The 27,253-nt window shown below is 36.4% G+C and overlaps 1 protein-coding gene across 12 annotated transcripts in view; it reads right to left on the bottom strand.

Annotated features, from left to right (window-relative positions):
- The window catches only part of DGKB (diacylglycerol kinase beta), a 794,581-nt gene that overhangs the window by 404,437 nt on the left and 362,891 nt on the right, over positions 1–27,253 (bottom strand). For all 12 annotated transcript variants that reach the window (XM_032402009.1, XM_032402007.1, XM_032402005.1 and 9 more), the window contains one exon: positions 26,346–26,506. In XM_032402009.1, coding sequence (XP_032257900.1) covers positions 26,346–26,506 — 161 coding nt within the window. The remainder of the gene's footprint in view (positions 1–26,345; positions 26,507–27,253) is intronic.

The raw sequence follows: 27,253 nt of genomic DNA, 5'->3' as shown, positions 1-27,253 counted from the left end.
AGAAGAGCTCATTCTGATAATCATTTGACATGTTCCTCAATATTCTGGTTCTTCTAATGGATATGTGGAAAAAGTAAACTTTCCTGCTGTCTTGAAGTTATCTTATTCTTTAGTAATAAAATGTAAGTAGAAGTAATTTGTGTCAACTTTGGGTAAAAGCCTTTAAATCCAGTACTGAATTCACCATTTCTTCATCCCCTGCCATAGTGAATGATGTTCCAGATGGAGAAAGTTCTATCAGCCTGAGTCCCCGAATTAGCACACCCAGAATATAGTCCCTTCTGGGCTGTGATGAATGCACATTACCAAGAAACAGGCCTTTGATTTTTTTTAAGCCCTAAAATCTTGAGAGTTTGTTACCTCAGCATAACCTAGCCCATTTTGGCCAATGCACATATTACTTTAACTTGTTACTCTGCCTTTTATGTAATAACTGTATCTGTAAAAATACTAACAAGTCAAAAATAACTTTTTTAAGTTCTTAAATCTTTTTCATGCTGACAAGCTTCTTTATAGGAAATATCACTTATTATGATACTTAGGAAATACAGCAACAAAAACACTTACTTGCATGTATATGGCACCCAACCATTTAAAATTCTACTTAAATTAATCCTTCAGTTTCTTTCTTAAGTGACTTCCCACGGTCTTAAATGACTTCTGATGGGTATATTTTTGGCTTGCCTATCAAGTACTCCTTCTGTCCCTTCTCATAATAAAATCTCTCTTTACAATAGGGAACTTACTCTTTGTGGCTCAAGTAGAAATAAACTCATCACCATCAGCACTACTCTTCTGCTTTGTGGTAGTAACTCAGAACACAATGATTACTGTAGGAACGAGTCCATGAAGGGCTGGCTTCAGGGGCATAGGACCTGCATAGTCAAAGAGAGCTCAACTCTTAACTCAAAAGGGCCTTTCAGTAAGTTTAATGTTCTACTGCTACATTCTTGAAACTCTTAACTTCTGAGCAAGAGATTCTTCACTTTCACTTTGCAATGGGCCCTGCAAATTATGTAGCCTGTCCTGAGTGCATGTCCAACACATTTTCAATCAAATATCTCTTTAGGGTTTGCTGCTGGAAGTATTGGGTAAGACTGTGTCTTTGCACTATGGATCCAGAATTTCAGGAAGTGATTTTTTTCCACGGATGACAGAAGTCTGAGGTAAGCAAACCCAAAAATGGAGAGAGAAATTGAATACAGAAATTGAATCCAAATTAGATCTAGCTAGAAAAGAAGTCAAAGATCAACAGAACCAAAGAGATAGAATAAGTAATATGGTATTGATAACGTTGTCAAGCCTCTAATCCCACCCTAAAGCTTGAAATACTACTGGATCAGTTATGTGAGTCGATAACACTTCCATTTTAGCTTAAACTAGCATGAGCAGGATTTTGGCCATGTGAATCCCAAGCAGTTCTCACCAAAACATGTTTTATTTTTGTGCTAAGTCTCATTTGTTTTTCTACTTCCCTAAAACGTTCTTGGATATGTCTAGAAAAGCACCATACTTTGCATAAAATAAGCTCCTTTCCTAGTTAACTAATACCTATAGCAATCACTGAATGCTTGAAACTGTTACAGATTCAGTACTCAATACGGAATGATCAGCATGGAACAAAAACCTAGATATAGGTTTCAAAGGTCAGAAATTCTTTATGCTATTTCTTGGAATTTTTTTTGCTAACAGGTCCTCAATGCAGACCGAATGTTATACCTCTACTTTGAAGTAATATTTATTATATACACCTCCACATTCTCAGAGAATCCAAAATAAACGTGCTAAATCAAGCGCCAGTGAGAACTAATCTAATCACAAGAAATCAGGCTTTATCTTTAAAGTATTAATTTCTGTACATCCAACGTAAAGAATACAAATTTACTTCTGCTTTTCAAACAGAAACGGTAAATGGAATTAAATGAAAATATATGACAATTATATTATGATAATATGACTAAAGTACTAAGATGAATTGTTAATCATTACTTAGCAAATTACAACTTTCATATGGAGAAAATAATACCTTACATATATAATGAATAATATTACACTTGGACTAATATGGTTGTAAGTTAATTATAGACTACACAGCTGATTTAGTTTCATTTACCTAAGGAGCTGTTCTGACCCTGTTGCAGATTAATTACATCTTCAGGAATACACTCTCATTTATCATTGTCACTTGCAGCATTCTAGCTCTTAGCAAGAGTGGAGTGTTTTTTTTAATGTAAAAAAAAAATCCCTTAGCTGTGATACATTTTGTAAGTTTACTCATTAAAAGCACATGACAGCTAAAACCAGGTAAGATTAAATTAGCTATGGAACATTAGGAATGTTCATGTCACAGAAATTAAATGACTGTAAGAAAATCAAAATTCTGTTAAAATCATTCAAGTCAGACAAAGGCCTCCTCTATACTTTACATTTTTTAGAAGATCCTATACTTTGAAATGTATGCATAGAAAACATATGGCACATTAGGAATCCCTTTATACTTAGGTAGCTTTTTAATACTCCCATTTTCTAAAACTGTTAGAAATATTCAAAAGAATAACATGCTTACTTTTATATACCTAAAGGATATTATAATTATGATGGGAATTTTATACTATTTGCTGTTCTCTAACAATGAAAATGTTGTTAATTAAATATGAGCAGGAGAAAGAACCAAAGACATCTGTCTGTAGATTGGAATTGAGAACATTTATTCATTCATAATAAATGATCATTTAATATCTGCTGAGAACTGCTATATGCTAATGTATGTGCAAAGAGTAGGCATAGTTGAAAATATACATTCCTGATCTCAAGGAGCTCAGATTTTAGGGGGAAAAATACAGATTACTATATAAATAAAGTGGACTTGCGATTAATGTTAAATAAAGAGATGTGAAAAGCAATACGAGGGACCAAAAAGGAGTGGCAAACTCAGTCTGGTAGCTTAGGAAAGGCTTTCTTTAGAGAAGAGTAGCCTGAGTTGATTTGATTACTCAAATGTGGACAGGAGCTATAACTTGCGAATAAGGAAAAGGTGGGTATATTTGGGGGAAATTAGAGGAGGGGAAGAGGACAGTGGTCAGTTTCATCCAGGGCTGATGACATGAGCAAGCAACAGAGTCAAGAAAAAGTATTTCGGAAACTGAAGGAAGTTTCCAAAGTGGAGATGAAGAAGGGCCAGAACGTGGTAAGGAGTTCGGAATTCATTTGTATGATACAGTGGGCCAGTGAAGGCAAGGCTGTCTAGGAGGAGCTTGGATTTCAGGAATCAAGACTGGAGGTAGAGAAGAGCAAGGAGGAAACACTGCTATCATGCAAATGAGAGATGATGAGACTCTGAGCTACTTATGAGCTGGGGGTGCAGAGAGAAAAATCATTTGGAGGATATTCAGATATGGAATCATCAGGTTTCCTTCACTGGTTGTGGGAATTTGTGAAACTCCCGGAGACCTAAGATCGGTGACAGAGAGAATATGGTCATCTACAGAGATGATGACTGAAACCCTGAGGAGAATGAAACACCCCAGGTCGATGCAAAGATAAAAGAGTAGAACAGAACAATAATCCTGGGGACCATCAACAATTAAAGGGCAGTTGAAAGTCAGAAAGGCACTCGAAGGAACTGTAAGACTTGAGAAGGTATGGGGTTGAGGAAGCCCAAGGGAGAAAAGAAATTGAGAAAATAGAAGTGATGCCAGGTTAAGTGCAGCAAAACATCGAGAAAGATAGTATTATTGGAATGGTAAATTTGAAAGTCAAGAGGACAAGAGCCAGAAAAGTTTTAGCAAAGTGGTATGGGAGAGAGTAAGTAGACAGCAGAACCAGTTTGCACTGGTTCAGCAAAAGGGTGATGAAGTAGTGGCAACTAAAAAATAATTGTTTTATACTCAGAAATTAGATAGAAATCAAGATTTCTTTTTAAAAAATTGACATGTTTTCTGTTTTCTTCTTTCCCCAAATATTTTGTACATTTATTTTAAAATAGTCTAACATTTTGTATCTTACTTTAAAATTTTAAATTAAACTTTGCATTATACCATCTTCAAAAATCAGATATTCTTTTTAATAATCAAAACCCACTATAAACCTTTTTGAGTGATAAAGAAAATGCAAGAAAAATAACTCAAAAGTATTGAAGTCTGAACATTAAAAAAAAAAAATTAGGGCGCCTGGGTGGCTCAGTCGTTAAGCGTCTGCCTTCGGCTCAGGTCATGATCCCAGGGTCCTGGGATCGAGTCCCACATCGGGCTCCCTGCTCGACAGGAAGCCTGCTTCTCCCTCTCCCACTCCCCCTGCTTGTGTTCCTGCTCTTGCTATCTCTCTCTCTGTCAAATAAATAAATAAAATCTTAAAAAAAAAAAATTACCTGGTGGGAAAAAAAGGCAAATGAAAAAATATAACAATCAACTGCTTAATAAAAGAAAAATTTTTTGCAAATTTATTAATAAAATATGAACAACAATTTTGTTTCAGCCTCTGATTTGATATTCTAGTTTGGGGTTTTTAGTTTATGGAGTAAAATCAAATTACAGTATCCACTATTGGTTTTTAAATGATGGAGCTGTTTGACAAAAATCCCCAGGTTTTGTATCTGATGCTCAATGAATAACTTATCATTCAGTAAAGAATAAGTTATTCATTTTTCTAAAAATAATTTACTAGACAGTTAATGTGGCCTGGCCAATAAAAGAGGAACACTATGTAAATGGAAGAAAATGGTTGGAATTAAATTTGCATTAAAATTCTGTAAGTAAAATAAACTGTTTTCAAGTAAAATTATCAAGTGTTTGAGATTATTGATCTTTCTGTGATTGACAATTCATTCAAATAACGTAAAACTTTCTTGAGATAAATAACCTATTTCAGAAGCAAATGCCCTAGGAGACAGCATCTCCCAACAAAAATATGAAGTTGACTTTACAGGAGAAACATTTTATATCAGTATAGCATTAATGTCATTCTAAATTTCTTGTCATAAAATGGGGAAAAATGCATTTCAAAACAATGTCTTTCTACAATGAGAATTATAGTCTTCATTTGATTAACTTGTAATTTCTCAAATATATAATCCAAGTTCCTCATTTAGGAATCACATAACAATTATTCTTGTCTGCATTACAATGGAATTATCTTTAGACCAACAGAATTAGCCAAAACAAATTTAAAGGTGGTAGCTTTAAAATTACATAATGTTTACAATAAGGAGGTAGATGAAGTGGACAAATCAAAGAAAATAAGATTTAAAAAACAAATTCTGATCATGTTCAGACCCAATTTTATTGATTTCAGGACCAGACAAAGAACTCTATGTTCCTATCCAGTCTGTGATCATAACTACATTTCTACAGTTATTTCCTTTGTATTTTCAGTAAAGGCATAGGAAAATATATAATGTAAGAAAGGGCTGATGCTAAAGGAATTCTGATTGGTAACTATTCCACTAACTTGAAATTTATGGTTATGAGAACTAAGCAGTCATATTTTTCCCACACTGGCGGAGTAAGAGGCTCTTAGTGACTGAGTAAGGCTGAAGGATATTAAATCATAACCATGCAAATATCTATTTGATAGAACATTTGGGTGGTGATATATACAGTGCACTAAAAGTCCACTTGTCTTTGTCAGATTTCTTCCAGACGCGGAGGGTAATTCCACAGTGAGTATAGACCCATTTCCAATTTCAGAAGTACTAATGTGGATAAGGTTTTCATTTTCATGTTGGCTTTCACTTTTTACACAGTGTGTGATACTAATTTGTTTCTGGATATGTTCTACAAAAATTGGAGGACCCTTCCAGAAGCCTTTGAAATTCTTACTGCCTTGCTTGTTTCTGCTCACAGTGCTGACTTCTGTGTTGAAGAGTGTCCAAATTGGAACTTGCTGGGATGATTAACAGCTGCTACAAAATCAATACTCTATGTAGGGAAAACAGAATTGGGCTAAGATGGTCTTACATGAGCACTATTCTATGGCAGAACATCTATCTATGTCAGCAAGCCAAATATAATTTATGTTGGTGGAAGCATTTCCATGGATATAATCCATGGGCTTTTCAGACTTGACCCCAGAGACCTAGGGGGTGAGGAAGATAATTCATAGGTTTTAATTATGCATAATTATGCATATTCTTGGTTGCAAAAATGATCACTGTTACACTTAGTAAGAAAACAGTTTACTTAAATCTTTCATTATTTTAACATTTATTATGGTTGGAACACTAGGTCATACTATTATTGCTATAGCAATCTGCTTCAAAATGAGTCATATTTTTTCTCCACAAATTAAATTGAAAGGTAATACAGATGTTTGTGTTTTCATTTACGATACATTGATGCTCCAATGACAGAGCAGTAAGACAATTGCCGACATATGCCCTAAAAATCTTTTATATTTCTGTAGGACTAAATTTTTTACAACAAATTATTATACTATTTACAATAACTTAATATAATAACTTTATAATAACAAGATAAATATGCTAACAGTTTAAGGGAAAAAATTAATTCCATGAACAATTACTTTCTTTTATTTCACCTTCAAGCAAAGATACATATGCCTAATATTTTACCTCCAATATACTGGAATTAACACTTCTTTCTGACACAATGTTCATCTTTGTATCTATTATAATGCTTATCCCAGGAGTCAGAGCAGACAGCCAGTCAGTATTTATGGAAAGAACTAATGGATAAACTCCTTTGGAACTAAAATACTAAGCAGCACTAAGGCACTAAGCCATGATAACTCAGTATTTTAGATATTTTACACTGATGTAAAGTACAGCATACCATCAGAAGTTAAGATATGTTTATTCAGCAATATGGTTTACAAATCCTAGTAAGAGGCCCATAAAAGGAATATTTTGCTGATCTGTTTGACTCAGTCTTCCATCAGGAATACCTATGAGTACTAACACTCCTTTCCCTGATACTGCATGTAATACTCTCCTTACTTCAATATTGCATGTGTTGCTTGGGTCAAGGATACATCTCAGGGAAGGAAAAAAAATAATGCATAAAGGTACTTAAAATATTTCGTGTGTGTCTGTGAGGCGTCTGCCATTAATCTGAACTATACCCCTTGCATATTAAATATGTAATCTCTCTTGCTTTCTGTGCTGTTGGGAAAAGTGAGTATTTTTGAACACAGAGAAATCATTGGGTCTGGATTCTATTGTTCCCAGATTTATGGGCTTCCCATCAGCATTTTATCCAGAAATTGATACTCCAGCCATAAGCCAAAATGACAAAAGCATGAGAAGTCAGGGTCAATGTTGTAATAAACTGGAAAAATCAGCTATCCACAAAAACAGAGAGCTGGAAAATTAAATTAATGAGACAGTAGTCTTAAGGCTAATACTGAGGGCCTTGAGACATATATAAGGCCCAACCCCAAAAGGAGGATAGTCAAAGAGAAACTGGAGCTTTAAGAAGTAAATGGAAGAAAAAAAAAAAACAACACTAATTCAAAAAGACGTATGTACTCTCATGTTCACTGCAGCATTATTTACAATAGCCAAGATATGGAAACAACCTAAGAGTCCATCAATGGATGAATGGATAAAAACAATGTAATACACACACACAATGAAATACTATTCAGTGATGAAAAAGAATGGAATCTTACCATTTGCAACAACATAGATGGCCTCTGAGGGCATGCCACGTGAAATAAGTCAAACAGAAAAACAAATACATATGATCTCACTTACATGTGGAACCTAAAAAACTAAAAAAAACAAAAAACCAAGCTCATAAATACAGAGAATAGATTAGTGGTTGCTGAAGGAGCCAAAGGGGTAAAGGGGGTCAAAAGGTATAAACTCCTAGCTATAAAATAGTCGTGGCGTTATAAAATAAAGACACTATGTGACTTTCTAAGTCACTTTCATCATAGTACCTACAAATGGCGACTAAATGAGAACTCCAGTTTTACCGGCCTTATTCTCCAGTACAGAATTGCATTGTATCATCATCCAATGTTCAGAAGAGTGTCCATAACATAATGGCGACTGACATAAACAAAATTAAATTGTTGTACAAATGAATGAAAGGAAAAGACATGAAAATGTGCAAAACAAAAGAATCAATAGAACAGCAATTATAGTTTAGTAAAGTCTATCCACTTAAAATGTGATCTAAGCAAATAAAATCATACCAAATCTCAAATCATTATTAAATTCTATAAGAGGTGGGGATATAAAGCAGGCTAAAAGTGAATTTGAATGAGAATTTAAGTATTATGGTAGTAGGTTTGAAAATATTTAAATACATGGGAATAATCCTGTGAAATTTTAAATATCTTTTATTTTTTACTTCTTTTTTAAAGATTTTATTTATCTGATTGAGAGAGAAAGCACAAGTGGGCAGAGGGGCAGAGGGAGAAGGAGAAACAGACTCACTGCTGAGCAGTGGGCCCGTTGCAGGGCTGAATCCCAGGACCCTGAGATCATGACCTGAGCTGAAGACATACCCTTAACTGCCTGAGACACCCAGGTTCCTCAATCCTGTGAAATTTTAAAGATTACCCATTGTCCCATGATATTTTTGAATTAAGAAGAGAAAGTTTCATTTTCCTTTCCATGCCTCCACATTCCAGAGGTTAATATTTTGAACATATATTTATTTTTTTTTTTTTTAAGATTATTTATTTGAGAAAGAGAGCAAGGGCTCGTGCAAGGGGAGGGGTAGAGGGAGAGGGAGAGAATCTCAAGCAGACTCCCTGCTGAGCAAGGAGCTCTATCTCACAACCCTGAGATCATGCATGATCTGACACGAGATCATGCATGATCTGAGACGAAATCAAGAGTCGGACGCTTAACTGACTAAGCTACCCAGGTGCCCCTATTTACTATAAGTCCTTAGACCCAGAACTATATAAAACCATTCATGTTTTATCACCATCATCATCCCTAACATTTATTAAGTACCAATGCTATGTATTGTTTGGAGTCTGTAACTCAATCCCCACAACTTCCTTAAGAAAGCCTCTATATCATCCCCATTCACAAAAGAAGAATAGAAGAAACAGTGCTTATTTATGGACAATTTGCTTTTGTGATTTAACATTATACTTTTGGGACCTCTTTTCCTGTTGTATAACATCTAAAAATTGAGAGACTTTTAGGTTGTTACAATTGTATGTCATTAAATATAATGGGTGCAGCTTAGGCTTTTTTATTATTATTTCTTTAGAATGGATTCTTAGAAATGGGATTGATGGTTCAAAAGTTATTCACATTTTAAATTTTAACAAATGCAATCCAATTATTCTCCAAAGATTATTTAAATTTATAGATCACACAATTATGAATGTGCCTATTTTTGTACTTATTGACATTAGATATTATCATTTTTTGTGAATTTTAATAGTCTGAAAGACAAAATATGATACCCACTACATAATTTTTCATTTCCCTGTAAACTAATAACATTTGGAATATTTTCATCTGGCTATTCATTATAATTCTCATAGTCTTAGTCTATTTTTCTATTAGATGCTTAACTTTTATTAAGAATTTCTATTTTTGGGGCGCCTGGGTGGCTCAGTCGTTAAGCGTCTGCCTTCGGCTCAGGTCATGATTCCGGGTCCTGGGATCGAGCCCCGCATCGGGCTCCCTGCTCGGCGGGAAGCCTGCTTCTCCCTCTCCCACTCCCCCTGCTTGTGTTCCCTCTCTCGCTGTGTCTCTCTCTGTCAAATAAATAAATAAAATCTTTAAAAAAAAAAAAAAAAAAAAAAAAAAAAAAAGAATTTCTATTTTTATTAACCCCATGTTTATTACTTGTGCTGAAAATATCTTCATTGACTTTTAATTGTTAATGAATTTTAACATTTTTTCTAAATGAAAGGTTATGAAAAGTAATGGTAATTTCCTTTTCTTTTATGGGCTCTAAGTTTCCTATTTGTCTGAGACAGGTTTCTCCTATCCAAAGCAATATACTTCTATATTTTCTTCTAAAATCTTTTTTTTTTTTTTTAAAGATTTTTTATTTATTTATTTGAGAGAGAGAGAATGAGAGAGAGCAAGCACATGAGAGGGGGGAGGGTCAGAGGGAGAAGCAGACTCCCCGCCGAGCAGGGAGCCTGATGCGGGACTCGATCCAGGGACTCCAGGATCATGACCTGAGCCGAAGGCAGTCGCCCAACCAACTGAGCCACCCAGGCGCCCTCTTCTAAAATCTTTTAAGAGTATTACATTAATTTGCATTTTAATCTCTTTGATGTATATTTCACATGGATATGAATGGGAATATAAATTTATTTTCATTCAAATTAGTAACCAGTTATGTAACCTAATTTATTGTGCATTTCATTCTTACCCAATGATCTGAAAATTCAACACTAAATAAATATTAAATCCCCTGCAATGTAGTGATGTAATTTTTTGCTCTCATTTTTTATATTCCCTTCTATTTATTGGTTTTTGTGCCACTATATTTTAGTTACAGTAACTTGGTAGTATTTTGCACATAGCAAGGAAATTGACCATTATAGGACATTATTTACAAAAAATTAGTATTTCCAATTGTAAATTACCATTTATCAAAACACCTACTAGTAATCTTATAAGAATTCTCAGTGGCAATAGACTAAATGTATAAATTAATTTGAGGAGACTTGGTTCCTTAATATTAAACATTTCCAGGAGATGACTTATTATTCAGGTTCTATTTTATAATTTTGAATAGAATTAGTTTTCCCAATATAGGCTAGATATTTTTCTTATTAAATATAAACCTTGGTATTTTACAGTTTTCTGATATTTTTAACTAAATTCTTTTTATATTAATATATTAACTGGTAATTTCATAAAGGAAAGCTACATGGTCATTTTTTTGACCTCATATTGATTCACTAATTTTTAGTTTATGCATATTTACTATATTATGTCATCATTTAACTTTTTTTTTTTAACAACTGAGCCACCCAGGCGCCCCTCATCATTTAACTTTCAAATAATAATCTTGTGTCTTACTTTTCAAGATTTATAACTTATTTAAATTTGTTATCATTAAATTAGCTCACTTTTGTAAAAGTGTTAACTGAAGTAGTGATTGAAAAATTCTTGTATTCTTCCTGATTTTATTTGGAATGTCTTTAGCATGCCCCAATTAATATGATATTAACTACTAATTTGTAGAAAAGATTTTACATATTGTCAATAGTTTTTAATTATGAAAAATGACAAACCTAGTTTTTCCTTAAATTAAATAATTATGCTAATATTTACCCATTTGGCTTTCTTAAAATCTTACTTAGTCAATAGATTTTAGTCCTTAAATATAATACTTAAATTTATTCACTAATTATGTTGTTTGTAACTGTGGCATTTATATTTACATGTGTATTTTATTTTTTGGGTTGTTCACGAAGAACTGAAAATTGAGATTTGCAAGTTATCTGAAATGGATGGGAAAACATTCCATTTTAATCTATATTCTTTTTTTTTTTAAGATTTTTATTTATTTATTTGAGAGAGAGCGAGAGCACATGAGCGGCAGGAGGGAAAGGAAGAGGGAAAGAATCTCAAGCTGACTCCCTGCTGAGCACAGGGCCCTACCACACGGGTCTTGATATCACTACCCTAAGATCCTGATCTTAGCTGAAACCAAGAGTTGGATGCTTAACGGACTGAGCAACCCAGGCACCCCCATTTTAGTCTATTTTCTGAAATGACTTTTAACATACAAGAATTATTTGTGCTGTGCAGGATCATTTTCAATGACAACAGTACTACTACTAAAGCCGTTCTTTTACTACATTTTACTTTTCTTGTCTTTGTCTATATGCTTAGAGCAGGGGTTCTCAAAGTATGATCCTAGAAGAGCAATACTGGGATCACCTGGGAACTTGTTAGAACCATAAATTCTTGGGCCCCATCTCAGACCTAATGAAATAGAAAGGCAGGGTATGAGGATCATCAATCAGGAGTTCAACAAGCCCCTCAGCTGATTCTAATATATACCCAAGTTCCAGAACTACTGGCTTAGATTTGCTTCTCCTTCCTCTTCAGCAAATTTCAGCTATTTGTATTGGAATGCAAAATATTCAGTTTCTTCCATATGATAAAGCTTAACGACATAAAGATGCAAACCACATACTCTTATAATTATTTAAATATTTTTCATAGTTGTAGTTAGATCTTCAAACATATTAAGCTGTGTATTTAATTTCTTTCTGTTAAAAAATAATACATATTCTTGGAGAGTAACATCACCAAGATGGCAGAGTAGGAGTTTTCAGCTATCATTCCCCCCACAGAACACGAAAGTGACAACCACTCACGGATGAGTACCTTTGTGGGACTCAGAGAGTCCAGCGAAGCTCCGGGACATCACCAGAGCAAAAAATCCGAGAACAGAGGGAGGAGGACAAGAAGAACACTTTCACTTCACCTGCCACGCCCCTTCCCCAAGGTGGCACAGCTCAGTACCAAGAGCACTGACCCTCAGCAGCTTCCCAAAGCTTGCAGCACGCTGCCGGACACACCACTTCTTTTTTTGCCCTGCAGAATACTGAGGGCATCGGCACAGCTGCGTGGTAATGAGAGGCTGGGAGCAGGCAGGAGAGGCGAGGCCTCAGCCAGAATGCGCTTGGAACTCAACAGAAGGTGACGGCTCCTTCAAACCACGGACTGCATCCGCCCTGCCCACAGCGGCTTTTAGCCTCAACCGAGGAAGCCCCAACTGGCCCAAGGGGCACCCGCAATGCCCCATTTATCCCCACAACAGCACCCCCCCCTCCCCCGGAAACGTGTCCCCGAGCGTGCCCCGCCCAGGAGCGTGCCCTTGCGCGCGGAAAGGCAAGCCTTGGCCGCCAGCTCCTGAGCATGTGCAGAATGCTAGGTCAACTCTGCAGGATTGCAGGAAGGCACATAAATTTCAGCACTCTAGGGCACTGCCCTCGTGAAAACCCAGAGGAGCCTCACAACACCCAGGCAGGCTTTGCGGATGGAGAGAAGGCATAGGATCTTAAGACTTAGCCCCCTCTCCCCGCCCCAACATGCGGGAAATGGGCGCATCTAAAGAAAAGCTCGGAGAGAGCCTCAGACTTCCTAACTGGGTTGACAGAAACCAGTGAGTAGAGTGGAGTTGACTGCTTCTTCAAGTGCAGTCTGTGGATTTGGAAGCAGCGCTGTAAGCTCCCTCCAGTTCCTCTTAGCAGTGGTCTGGGAGTGGCCCTGCCTGCGCAGGACCCAGAGGGGGACATGCTCATCCCCTCGGTGCGCCCACAGGCAAGCTTGCCAGGATCCCTCCAACTGCGGATACTGAAGCAGCCCTGTAATTCAGGTCTAGCCCCTCTCAGCTCCAACTTTTTAGTAAACCTGCATGTTTCTATTTCCACATTTTGAGGTTTACACTTACTAAGAATCATTTTTGTTTTTTCCAACACTGTTTATACCAATTTTAGTTTCTATTATAATTATATAATTTAATCACACGCTATATAAAAGGAAAAATATGATTACAGACAGAAAAAGGTTTTGTTTTATAATGAAACGAAGATTTGGGAAGATGTGATAAAAATGCAATGCTGAAACTGCTATAGAATTATATAATCTTTGCTATAGAATTACCTGCAAGAAAAATCATTATAAAGGATTTAACTATTGTAAAAATCTAGGCGGATTTTATACTCAGATTGCATCTTAAGTGTCTTTTGAATTTTTATTCCACTTAAACTACAAATGGAAATTATTAGATGGATTATGATTGAATGTTATTTACAAACACAGACTTTGTAGAACCCCAGATCCACATTCAAAGAAATATTAGCTGGGCCTATAAGGGAATGTTGGACAATTCAATTATATTTATAAGTTTTAGGTTAAAGCATTAAAAATTCTGGGGTGCCTGGGTGTCTCAGTTGCTTAAGTGGCTGCCTTCGGCTCAGGTCATGATCTCAGGATCCTGGGATCAAGCCCTGTGTTGGGCTCCCTGCTCTCTCAAATAAATAAATACAATTTTAAAAAAAATTTAATTAAAAATTCTATGTATCATTTTTATGACACCTTATCTTTCTGTTGATACGTAGAAGAGCTCCTGTTGTATATAAATTGGACTACTTCATATCCTGATTTTAATCATTAAATCACTTAATGGCCCCTCTTGAAAGACAAACATCACACATTGGCTTCCAGGAGTCTTCAAGACAAGGCAGCAGCCAGCTCCACAACAGCCCTTTTTTGTCAATCTCTTCCACCTTCCTCTCTAAATTCCAGGCACGTGGACCTTTCAGGTCTTTGAACACATCAGGTTTTTTCTCACCTCAATCTCTTCACATACAGTTATACCTGCTTGCTATGCTCTGTCCATCTCTTTTGTGGCCCACTCACTTGTGTATTCCTCAGAGGAAGGTGGAAGTGAGCTACATATTATATGTGTCTTCCTAACTGGGTTGACCAAAACCAGTGAGTCTACATATTAAATGTGTCTTCTTTTCTAGGCTACATATTAAATGTGTCTTCTTTTCTAGGCTTTCCCTGACCATGAGATCTAAAATTGTCCCTTATTCTAGCTCATGATAACATCAGTTTTCTTTCATTGAATTTATCATAATTCTCCAAAAAATCTGTATTTGTGCATCTGTTTTTTAATGCTTCTCTCTACCATTAAACTCCAAGTTCTAATAATGAGGTGATCTCTTTAACTCATTCCTATAACTCTAGGGCCTGACCAAAAAAAAAGTGACTTAATTTGTTTATTAAACAAATGAATGAAGAATCAACTATGAGGATAAAAGTAATAGCATATGTGATATGGTGGTAATACAGTGTGTGGACAGTTTTCTTCCTGGGATTTTTGAGATTATCTATAGGTATATTAAAGTGCAAAATAAGAATGAAATCTGGCACATACCAGTAGTTTTTTGCTAATTTCTATAATCTGTGCTTCTAATTTCCTGCTGTTTAGCCTTTCATGACAATTCTCTCTCACCCTACTTACTATAATGTAAAGTTAGCAATTACATAAATTTCTTGTATCTAGTTCACTGCCCATCCTCAAACAGTATCTGGCACATAGTAGGTACAATATAATTATGCTGTTATTGAAGGACCACCACTGTACAAGAATATCTATTTTCAGAGTTAATAATGATTTCAGGATTATTTGCAATTGTTCTAATATTGAAAACTACTACACAGAAGGAATTAGCAGAAATGGGCTGGTTATTTACCAATTTCCCTTTCCTTCCTAGGCAGACAGTTCCTTCCCCAGCTTCCTTAAAATTAGGCATAGCAAAATGATTAATATATGACCAGCGGGTTATTAGTGGAGCATTTTCCAGACTTGGCCCATAAACGTCCTCCTCCTACAGCCCACTCTTTCTTTGTCACCCGGTTGTTGACTAGATAGGGTGCTGAGTAGTTAGAGGAGTATGGAGCCACAAGATGGAAGGACTGAGTCACTGACTGACCAAATGGACTAGAACCTCTCCCTAAATATTAATTTATGCTGTGGGGCGCCTGGGTGGCTCAGTCGTTAAGCGTCTGCCTTCGGCTCAGGTCATGATCCCAGGGTCCTGGGATCGAGCCCAGCATCGGGCTCCCTGCTCAGCAGGAAGCCTGCTTCTCCCTCTCCCACTCCCCCTTCTTGTGTTCCTTCTCTCACTGTCTCTCTCAAATAAATAAATAAAATCTTAAAAAAAAATATTAATTTATGCTGTTCTATTATGTGAGGGAAGAACTAATTTTTAATTGTTATCAGACCACTAATATTTTGGGGCTTTCGTGCCAATACTGAACCCACTGTGACTAATACAAGGGGTATATAATAATGTATATGAAGATGATATTTATGTATGTCTGACCATCATAGTTTTTTCTAAAAATTTGAAGCAATTTCTGTGTAAAGTGTAAGACACTTATGGTCAATAAATGAAGGGCAATAGTTGAAATAATGGAAACCATACTGACAGTATACTCAAACTTTGAGATCACCTTGTAACTAGCAGGTAGTGAGGTTCCAAGAACTAATTTCAAGTACAAAACATGTGCCATCTTAATCTTTCCCATGCTGGTGATAACAAAAAGTTGAAACGCCCCCTCATCCTTTCTGAACTCTAATTCCACACTTCTTATATACTCAGGAATAGCTTGAGATAGATAATTCATTGCATTTTATTGTTTTCTGGATTCACTGGTTAAAGCAGAGGAATACAAGTCGCTAAGTAGAAGGTGGCCTTGCTGAGTGACAGCCAAATCTTGAACTCTTTGATTGTTCTGATTGTGACCCCGAGTGTTAAGCCAAAGGCTTACTGGGGCAGAAGAAAATATTTCAGGAAGAGACGCTCTACATAGTCCCCCCGCCATGTTATACTCATTGAAAGAGGCTCCAAGTCAAATGAAACAAGAACCTTTTAAAGTAAGCTCAGTCAAAACCCACCTGTTTAGTTAGTTCTGGTTACTTCAAAATATATAAATAAATAAATATAAAATATATTTTATTATATATTCTTTTATTAGGTTTTAAACTTTGCATTTCAAATTTAGTACTTTAATATATCTAGCAACTACCTATGTAATGTGAGGTCAAGTTCTAACAAAATTTTCTCTTCCTCTGAGGCTAATTTTTAAATTTGCAATCTGAACTAAGCAATCTATTTCTCCAGTGAATCCTTGGCCACATCTATACTGACTTTCAGTTATGTGTCTCTCTTCCTCTCTGATTCATTCTTCTTTCCATTTCACAGCACCATTGTATTATAATTTCCAGGCAAACTGGATCATGTCTAGTAAAATAGTTCTCCATTTTTCTTTTTATTAAAATTGACTTACATTATCATATATATTTTAGAGTTAGTTTTTCAAGTTTGTCATAAAATCCAGCTCTACATTATAGATTAAATGCATAATTTAATTTATATATTATATAGCATATATTATATATTATATTAAGTTATCTAATCTAAGAATAAGAAACGTCTCTGTTCTGATCCTTTATGTTTTTATAGAGAGTTTTAACATTTTCTGTATGTAGGTCTTGGATATTCTTTATTAATTCTTAGATATTTTCAGTTTTTATTGCTGTTTTTATAAATTCATTGATTATTATTGATATAATGGAATACTACTGAATATTTAAGTTGATTTTATATTTGGCAATTTTGCTACTCTCCCATATGTAGTCCTAATATGTTTAAAACTGGGAAATTACATTTTTTGTTTATGGGTTTTTTAATTTTTTGTTTTTCTGGTGTTTTACACTCTACATCGTTTATTTGTAATTCTCTTTACAACAATTTTATAAAATCAATTTTGCAATAGAGCTGATCAATTCTTTTCAATAATCCAGTATTTAGTTTTGCCAACATTCTCTATTTTTTTCTTGTTGCTGTTCTTTATTTCCCATCTTATTTTTATTAGTTTCCCTTCTCATTTCTTTGGGTTTTAGCTATTTCTCCTTTTTCAACACGTTGAGTTTTGTATTTAATATGTCTGTTTCTTGATATCAGTTTCCCAACCTCAGCACTATTGACATTTTTGAGCTGTATAATTCCTTCTTATATGTTCAGGGAGCTGCTTTGTGCACTGGGAGTATTTAGCAGCATCCTTAGCCTCTACCCACTAGCTGCCAGTAGCAATCTCCTTTCAGTCCTGACAATCAAAGGTGTGTGCAAACATTGCCAAGTGTCTCCTGTGGTGGGGAGGAATTATCTGCTGTTGAGGGCCAATGGAAACTGACTAAAAGCATATAAAAATCGAGAAGTGTTTATTCAGGAAACACTATGAAACCTCAGATAAAAACAGTGGTAATCTGTAATGATTCCACTTTGGACTGCCCCCTTATCCTCCAGCTCCATCGGTGCTGTGGTTCTACCATGGTAGGCAAGCCATGAAAGCAAGCAACTTTACTGTCAAGGGAACTGACTGGATTTGGAGTGGAAGGTAGAAAAACTCCACGACCCAGAAAGTTATCTAAAAGAAGAGTAATCTCAGTGGCAAACGGATAAGGAAAGCCAATGTCACAGCTTGCCTGAGTTTGCAGAACTGACTAAGGCAAGCAATTAACCAGCCAACTAGCCAGAAACTCAACAGATCTTGGGAATGAGATAGCCATAATGGGCCTTGACAATTTGCCACATATCCCTGGCTGTCTCAAAGGCTCTATGCATGGACAAGGCTGCACACATGTTCAGAAAAGACCAAAAAGGGCCTTAGTAGTCTATATATCCTAGGCTAAGTGAGAATTCTTATACATGGGCAAAGGAGACAAAAGAAGGGTCAGCAGATATTAAAAGCTGAATACCTAAAGTTTATGGGTGTTCCCCAATGAACACACAGATACAGTGGCAAACAGATGAAGACTCACTGGCTCAAACTAACTGAGCACAAACTCTGATCAATCATGCTGATGCAGGGGTGATCCCCAGGAAGCCAGGATTAAGATTAAAACAAGAATTAAAAAGACAAAACAAAACAAAACTGAGTCATATGCCACAGGAGAAAAAGTTTCCACATAATTAGCATGGGGTCACTAAACAAACACAGGAACAACCATAACCACTGTGAGTGGATCCAAATCCGAAGTTCTTACAATAAATTATATAAAATATCCAGTTCCCAACAAAATATTAGCAGACATGCAGAGGAATAGCAAAATGTGGCACATACTTCGAGGGAAAATTGTCTTGGATGTAGTTCAGATGTTATTAAACTCCCTGAGGAGCCTCAGATGTTGAACTTATCAGACAAAAACTTCACAACAGCTATTTTAAACATGTCAAAAGAACTAAAGTAAACCATGTTTAAAGAATAAAGGAAAGCATAACAACAATGACTCTTCAAATAGAGAATACAAATTAAAAACAGAAATTATAAAAAGAGAACCAAATGGGAACCCTGGAGTTAAAAAGTGTATTAACCAAAACAAACAAACAAAAATACACCGAAGGAACCCAAGAGAATGGCATTATTCCTAATACCCAAAGACTCAAAACAATCTAAATGCCCATCAACTGGTGATTGGCTAAACAATATGTGCTATGTCCATACAATGGGATGCTACTCAGCAATAAAAAAGAATACGGTATTCATGCAGTTCATATGGGTGAACTTCAAAAATATTAAGTGAAATGAAAGAAGCCAGATGCAAAACACCACATATCGTCTGATTTCTTTTATATGAAATATCCATAAAAGGTAGTTCCTAGGGCGCCTGGGTGGCTCAGTCGTTAAGCGTCTGCCTTTGGCTCAGGTCATGGTCCCAGGGTCCTGGGATCGAGCCCCGCATCGGGCTCCCTGCTCAGCGGGAAGTCTGCTTCTCCCTCTCCCACTCCCCCTGCATGTGTTCACCCTCTCGCTGTCTCTCTCTGTCAAATAAATAAATGAAATCTTAAAAGAAAAAAAAAAAAAAGGTAGTTCCTAGATGCAGAAGATTAGTTGTTGCTTAGAAATGGGGGAAGAAGCCAGAACTGATAACAAATGGGCATGAGGGTTCTTATTTAGGTAATGAAAATCCTCTAAAATTGGATGGATTTAGTAAAATCATTGAAAGGTTCACTTAAAATGAGTGAACTAGGCTGTGCACAAGTTACATGCCAATAAAGCTGTTAAAAACATTATTATGCGTATTCATATCAAAGATAAATAGGAGGAATTTTATGGATCAAAGCATTACACTTTTCTTGCAAATAATAACTGTGATAGTATTAGTAAGGACTGCATATTTAGCCTTCATTATGTACCACTATTTGAGGCTCTTTAAATATATAAAACATTGTGGGCGGAGCAAGATGGCAGAGGAGTAGGAGACCTAAATTCCGTCTGGTCCCAGGAATTCAACTAGATAGGTATCAAACCATTCAGAACACCTACAAACTCAACAGGAGATCGAAGAAAAGAGTGGCAGCAACTCTCTGTACAGAAAAGTGACCACTTTCTGGAAGGTAAGGTGCAGAGAAGTGAATCCGAGGCCATATTCGGGAAGATAGATGGTGGGGGAGGGGGCCTACATCAGCCGCTACTGGCAAGTGATAGAGCAGTGGAGCACAAAATCAGAACTAACTTTCAGAAATTGGCTCCGCTGAGGTACGTAGCTCCAGTGGATAAGCAGGGGGAGGGGGATGTGGAACCCTCACTGGGACAGTGTGGTCTCAGGACCCTCGGGGCCACAGAAAGACTGAGGGTGCCTGAGTGCGGCAGAGCTCCCAGGTATCAGAGCGGGGAAGCTGGCTGCAGAGACGGAGTGGAGGAATGTGCTCTCCGCTTGGGGTTGCCATAAACCGTGATCCGCGGCACAGTCGGGCCACTGCTCCTCCAGCAGGGACCCAACAAGCAGCAGATCCAGGGAGACTCTCCTTCCTCCCCCGGGAGGAGCAGTGCAGGAGCGCACCGCAGGGATCTGCTGGGTTTAGAGACTCCACACGGGGACGGGTGCCAGAGATAGAAACGCTCGGTCACAGGCCATATGAGCACGGTGTGCAGCTGCAGACAGGGAGATGGGAGTGACTGGATGCTTTTCTCTGGGGGCACACTGAGGAGTGGGGCCCCGAGTTCTCAGCTCCTCTGGGGCGGAGATTGGGAGGCCACCATTTTCACTCTCGGCCTCCAAAGCTGTACGGAAAGCTTGCAGGGAAAAAAGCTCCCGAGAGCAAACCCAAACAGGTTATTTAGCCCGGACCCAGCAAGGGCGGGGCAATTCTGCCTCCGGCAAAGACATTTGGGAACCACGGCAACTGGCCCCTCCCCAGAAAATCAGCAAGAACAGCCAGCAGAGACCAAGTTTACCGATCAATGAGAACAGCAGAACTCCAGCACTAGGGGAATACAGCATGTAGAATTCATGGCTTTTTTTCCCCTGATTCTTTAGTCTTTCAAAGGTAATTTTTTTAATTTTCTTTTTTTTCTTTTTCTATTTTTTGAATTTTTCTTTTTCCCTTCTTCAACATCTTATCAATCCCTTTTTTAAAAATCTTTTTTTTTTTCATTTTTAGAGTCATATTCTATCCCTTCATAGTAGTTAACCTTATTTTTGGTATATATATAAGTTGTTCTCTCTTTAAAATTTTGGGATACAGTTGCTTCTAACAGACCAAAATACACCCTAAATCTCTAGTGTATGGCTTTGTTCTAGTCTCCTCCCGATCACATTCTCTCCCTTTTTTTTTAAATTTCTCTTCCTTCTTTTTTCAAGCAACTCCTTATCAATTCCTTTTATAAAATCTTTTATAACATCTTTTATAATTTTCATCTTTACAGTCATATTTCATCCCTTCATCGTATTTACCCTTATTTTTGTACATATATAAGTTTTTCTTTCTTTAAAATTTTGGGAGGCAGTTTCTCCTAACAGACCAAAATATGCCCAAAATCTAGTGTGTGGCACTGATCTATTCACCAGCCTGATAATATTTGAACATATTCTTTTTTTTTATCTTTTTCTTTTTCTATTTTTTTCTTTTTTCTTCCCTTCCCTTTCTTTTCCCTGGGTTTCAGGTCTCTTCTGATTTGTTTAGTGTATATTTTTCTGGGGTCATGGTTACCCTTTTAGCATTTTGTTCTCTCATTCATCTGTTCTCCTCTGGACAAAATGACAAGAGGGAAAAAATCACCTCAAAACAAAAAAAAGACCAAGAGGCAGTACTGACTGTCAGGGACCTAATCAATATGGACATTAGTAAGATGTTGGAAATAGAGTTCAGAATGACGATTATAAAGATACTAGCTGGGCTTGAAAAAGGCATGGAAGATACTAGAGAACCCCTTTCTGGAGAAATAAAAGAACTAAAATCTAACCAAGTCGAAATCAAAAAGGCTATTAATGAGATGCAATCAAAAATGGAGGCTCTAACTGCTAGGATAAATGAGGCAGAAGAAAGAATCAGTGAGATAGAAGACCAAATGATGGAAAATAAAGAAGCTGAGAGAAAGAGAGATAAACAACTACTGGATCACGAAGGCAGAATTTGAGAGATAAGTGATACCATAAGACGAAACAATATTAGAATAATTGGGATCCCAGAAGAAGAAGAAAGAGAGAGAGGGGCAGATGGTATATTGGAGCAAATTATACCGGAGAACTTCCCTAATTTAGGGAAGGAAACAGGCATCAAAATCCAGGAGGCACAGAGAACCCCCCTCAAAATCAATAAAAATAGGTCAACAACCCCACATCTAATAGTAAAACTTACGAGTCTCAGAGACAAAGAGAAAATCCTGAAAGCAGCTCAGGACAAGAGGTCGGTAACCTGTAATGGTAGAAACATTGGATTGGCAACAGACCTATCCAAAGAGACCTGGCAGGCCAGAAAGGACTGGCATGATATATTCAGAGCACTAAATGAGAAAAATGTGCAGCCAAGAATACTATATCCAGCTAGGCTGTCACTGAAAACAGAAGGAGAGATAAAAAGCTTCCAGGACAAACAAAAACTAAAGGAATTTGCAAACATGAAACCAGCCCTAAAAGAAAAATTGAAAGGGGTCCTCTAAGCAAAGAGAGACCCTCAAAGTAACATAGACCAGAAAGGAACAGAGACAATATACAATAACAGTCCACCTTACAGGCAATACAATGGCACTAAATTCCTATCTTTCAATAGTTATCCTGAATGTAAATGGGCTAAATGCCCCAATCAAAAGACACAGGTTATCAGATTGGATAAAAAAAACAAGACTTGTCGATATGCTGTCTGCAAGAGACTCATTGTAGACCCAAAGACACCTCCAGATTGAAAGTGAGGGGGTGGAAAACCATTTACCATGCTAATGGACACCAAAAGAAAGCTGGGGTGGCAATCCTTTTATTAGACAAATTAGATTTTAAACCAAAGACTATAATAAGAGATGAGGAAGGACACTATATCATACTTAAAGATTCTATTTAACCAGAAGATCTAACAATTGTAAATATCTATGCCCCTAACATAGGAGCAGCCAATTATATAAGCCAGTTAATAACAAAAGCAAAGAAACACATTGACAACAATACAATAATAGTAGGGGACTTTAACACCCCCCCTCACTGAAATGGACAGATCATCTAAGCAAAAGATCAACAAGGAAATAAAGATTTTTAAATGACACACTGGACCAAATGGACTTCACAGATATATTCAGAACATTCCATCCCAAAGCAACAAAACATACATTCTTCTCTATTGCCCATGGAACATTCTCCAGAATAGATCACATCCTAGGTCACAAATCAGGTCTCCACTGGTACCAAAAGATTGGGATCATTCCCTGCATATTTTTGGACCACAATGCTTTGAAACTAGAACTCAATCACAAGAGAAAAGTCAGAAAGAACTCAAATACATGGAAGCTAAGGAGCATCCTACTAAAGAATGAATGGGTCAACCAGGAAATTAAAGAAGAATTAAAAAAATTCATGGAAACAAATGAAAACACAACTGTTCAAAATCTTTGGGATGCAGCAAAATAAAGTACATAGCAATACAAGCCTTTCTCAAGAAACAAGAAAGATCGCAAATACACAATCTAACCCTACACCTAAAGGGGCTGGAGAAAGAACAGCAAATAAAGCCTAAACCCAGCAGGACAAGGGAAAGAATAAAGATCAGAGCAGAAATCAATGAAATAGAAACCAAAAGAATAGTAGAACAGATCAATGAAACTAGGAGCTGGTTCTTTGAAAGAATTAATAAGATTGATAAACCCCTGGTCAGATTTATCAAAAAAGAAAAGAGAAAGGACCCAAATAAATAAAATCATGACTGAAAGAGGAGAGATCACAACCAACACCAAAGAGATACAATTATAAGAACATATTATGAGCAACTATATGCCAGCAAATTAGATAATCTGGAAGAAATGGATGCATTCCTAGAGATGTATCAACTACCAAAACTGAACAAGGAAGAAATAGATAACCTGAACAGACCTATAACCACTAAGGAAATTGAAGCAGTCATCAAAAATCTCCCAACAACAAGAGCCCAGGGCCAGATGGCTTCCTTCCCAGGGGAATTCTACCAAACATTTAAAGAAGAATACCTATTCTTCTGAAACTGTTCCAAAAAATAGAAATGGAAGGAAAACTTCCAAACTCATTTTATGAGGCCAGCGTTACCTTGATCCCAAAAGCAAAGACCCCATCAAAAAGGAGAATTATAGACCAATATCCCTGATGAAAATGGATGCAAAAATTCTCACCAAAATACTAGCCAGCAGGATCCAACAGTACATTGAAAGGATTATTCACCACAACTAAGTGGGATTTATTCCTGGGCTGTAAGGTTGGTTCAACATCCGCAAATCAATCAATGTGATACATTATTAAAAGAAAGAACAAGAACCATATTATCCTCTCAATAGATGCAGAAAAAGCATCTGACAAATCCTTTCTTGATCAAAACTCTTCAGAGTATGGGGATAGAGGGTACATATCTCAATATCATAAAAGCCATCTATGAAAAACCCAAAGCGAATATCATTCTCAATGGGGAAAAACTGAGAGCTTTCCCCCTGAGGTCAGGAAAACGGCAGGGATGTCCACTATCACCACTGCTATTCACCATAGTACTAGAAGTCCTAGCCACAGCAATCAGACAACAAAAAGAAATAAAAGGCATCCGAATCGGCAAAGAAGAAGTCAAATTCTCACTCTTTGCAGATGATATGATACTTTATGTGGAAAACCCAAAAGACTCCACCCCAAAACTGCTAGAACTCATACAGGAATTCAGTAAAGTGGCAGGATATAAAATCAATGCACAGAAATCAGTGACATTCCTATACACCAACAACAAGACAGAAGAAAGAGAAATGAAGGAGTCGATCCCATTTACAATTGCACCCAAAACCATAAGATACCTAGGAATAAATCTAACCAAAGAGGCAAAGAATCTGTACTCAGAAAACTATAAAATACTCATGAAAGAAATTGAGGAAGACACAAAGAAATGGAAAAACGTTCCATGTTCATGGATTGGAAGAACAAATATTGTGAAGATGTCAATGCTACCTAGAGCAATCTACACATTTAATGCAATCCTTATCAAAATACCAGGAAAGATACTGAGGGTTGCTGGAGTGGTTGGGGGTGGGAGGGATGGAGTGGCTGGGTGATAGACATTGGGGAGGGTATGTGCTATGGTTAGCACTGTGAATTGTGTTAAGACTGTTGAATCACAGACCTATACTGCTGAAACAAATAATACATTACATGCTAAAAAAAAAAAAGAAGGTAGTAGGAAGGGAAAAATGAAGGGGGCAGAAATTGGAGGGGGAGACGAACCATGAGAGATGATGGACTCTGAGAAACAAACTGAGGGTTCTAGAGGGGATGGGGGTAGGGGGATGGGTTAGCCTGGTGATGTGTATTAAAGAGGGCACATAATGAATGGAGCACTGGGTGTTATACGCAAACAATGAATCATGGAACACTACATCAATAACTAATGATGTAATGTATGGTGATTAACATAACATAATAAAATTAAATTTAAAAAAAGGTAAGAAAAAGGAAAAAAAACCATTATTTTTAACAATGAGAGAAAAATAATACCTTAGCCTAGGATATATAGACTATTATTTTTATAGAGTATTATTTCAGGTAGCTTGACTTCCTAAGTTTATGAATTCAATCAGTGCCTTTTATAATCTACTAGTCGTGTGTGTGCGTGTGTGTGTGCACGTGCACATGCACATGACAGAGAAATACATGAGATTAATATTGAGCAACATATGATAAATGGAATATAATTTTGTACACAATATATTTTAAGAATTCATAACTACCAGGTAAAATATATGTACACATATATAAAATCACTGTTAAAATTATTAATTCCTTAGGGATTAAAATTACAAAAACTATTTTAATTGCCAAATGATATTCTATTTTCAGTCTAAGATTTTTCAATAAATTAAGTGAAAAGTTAGCCCTTTGACTTATTAAGCACTTGAGAATCATAGTAGCATTTTTCTTAGACTTCAGACCTAACCATAAATTTTAAAATAATGTCTATTTGTAAAAACCTGATTGGTTATAATATTTGAATACATATCTCAAAATAAGATAAAATTTGATGAATCAATTTCACATTTCAACTTTTTATGTGGAGCTTTAGCCTATATTCTAAAACATAATTATCTTACAAACCATTCTACCCTTTATTTTAGTAACACAAATAGTCAAATCAATTGCAAAAAAAGTTTCTTTCTTTTGTTTAACACATGAAAAATTTATTTATTGCTGATTCTCTGACTTTGAATAAAAGCTTATGCATATAAGCTTTATTATTGCTCATTAAAGAGGTGTTTTGTTGACACAAAAATAAAATAAATTATTCATAATCAGTAAATCTTTGTAGTGCAAGAGTTTAAACGCAGTGATTATTCTGGACTGGTTAAAAGAACAGTTAGTGCAAAGTCTTACCACGCCAATGGAAAAGTAATTATTGATGATACTGTAAGGCACTGGGTCTCCCTTCTCATCTTTGTCATTAGGTATGACTTCAAACTTCCACCTGTCCAACATGATTTCTGTGCTGTTTTCAATGTCTTTTAGGATTTTCATCAGATTCTCACCTTCATAACCTAATGAAAAAAAATTATCTTGAGAAAAAATATAACCAAATAACAAAAGCTGTATTTATATGTGTTTTAGTGTGTGTATGTGGATGTCTCATTCTAAAGCCAAACAATGCATTTTACAGCAAATTCTAACACACATAAAGAATTAACTATAATTGTGAGCTCATACAAATATTTTATTTTTAGCTTTAATTTGCAACTCATACTTCTCTCCTGTGGTGCCAATTCTCAGTATAGTCAAATGCCAAATGAACATCTCCACTGCATACCCTCATAAAACTTTATATCAATGTATTCAAAAATAAATGCTTCCATATCTTCTTACTGTTAACTCTCTTTCAGACAGGCAACACCCTCTACCCAATTATGGAAGGAAAAAGCTTGGATGCGATTTTAGACTTGTCCCTTTCCATCCCTCAATGATCCTCACATTTTACCCTCTATTGATACAGAACAATTTTTGTTTAAATAGGTCCTTCTCTTTTTCATTTTGTGACATTTCATCTCTTATTCTATATATCCAGAGTATCCCTTTTCTTTTGGTTGCCTTGCTTCTGTTCCTGCTGCAAGTTTTATATTTGATAGCACTTCTTTCCAGAAGCCACCCTCCCAAAATAATGGTTTCTCTACAGTTCCACAGTGCACAATTCTCCAAACTAGCCCTACCTAACAACTAGTACACTGTATTATAGTTATTCATATCTTTCTCACTACAAGTTTCTTTTACCAGGTCTGCCCTAGAGTAAATGC

This window comes from Phoca vitulina, unplaced genomic scaffold (genome assembly GCF_004348235.1).
Source record: "Phoca vitulina isolate PV1807 unplaced genomic scaffold, GSC_HSeal_1.0 scaffold4, whole genome shotgun sequence".
Lineage (NCBI taxonomy): Eukaryota > Metazoa > Chordata > Mammalia > Carnivora > Phocidae > Phoca > Phoca vitulina.
Note: the sequence above shows the minus strand (reverse complement) of the source record. Positions and strands in the feature narration are given on the sequence as shown.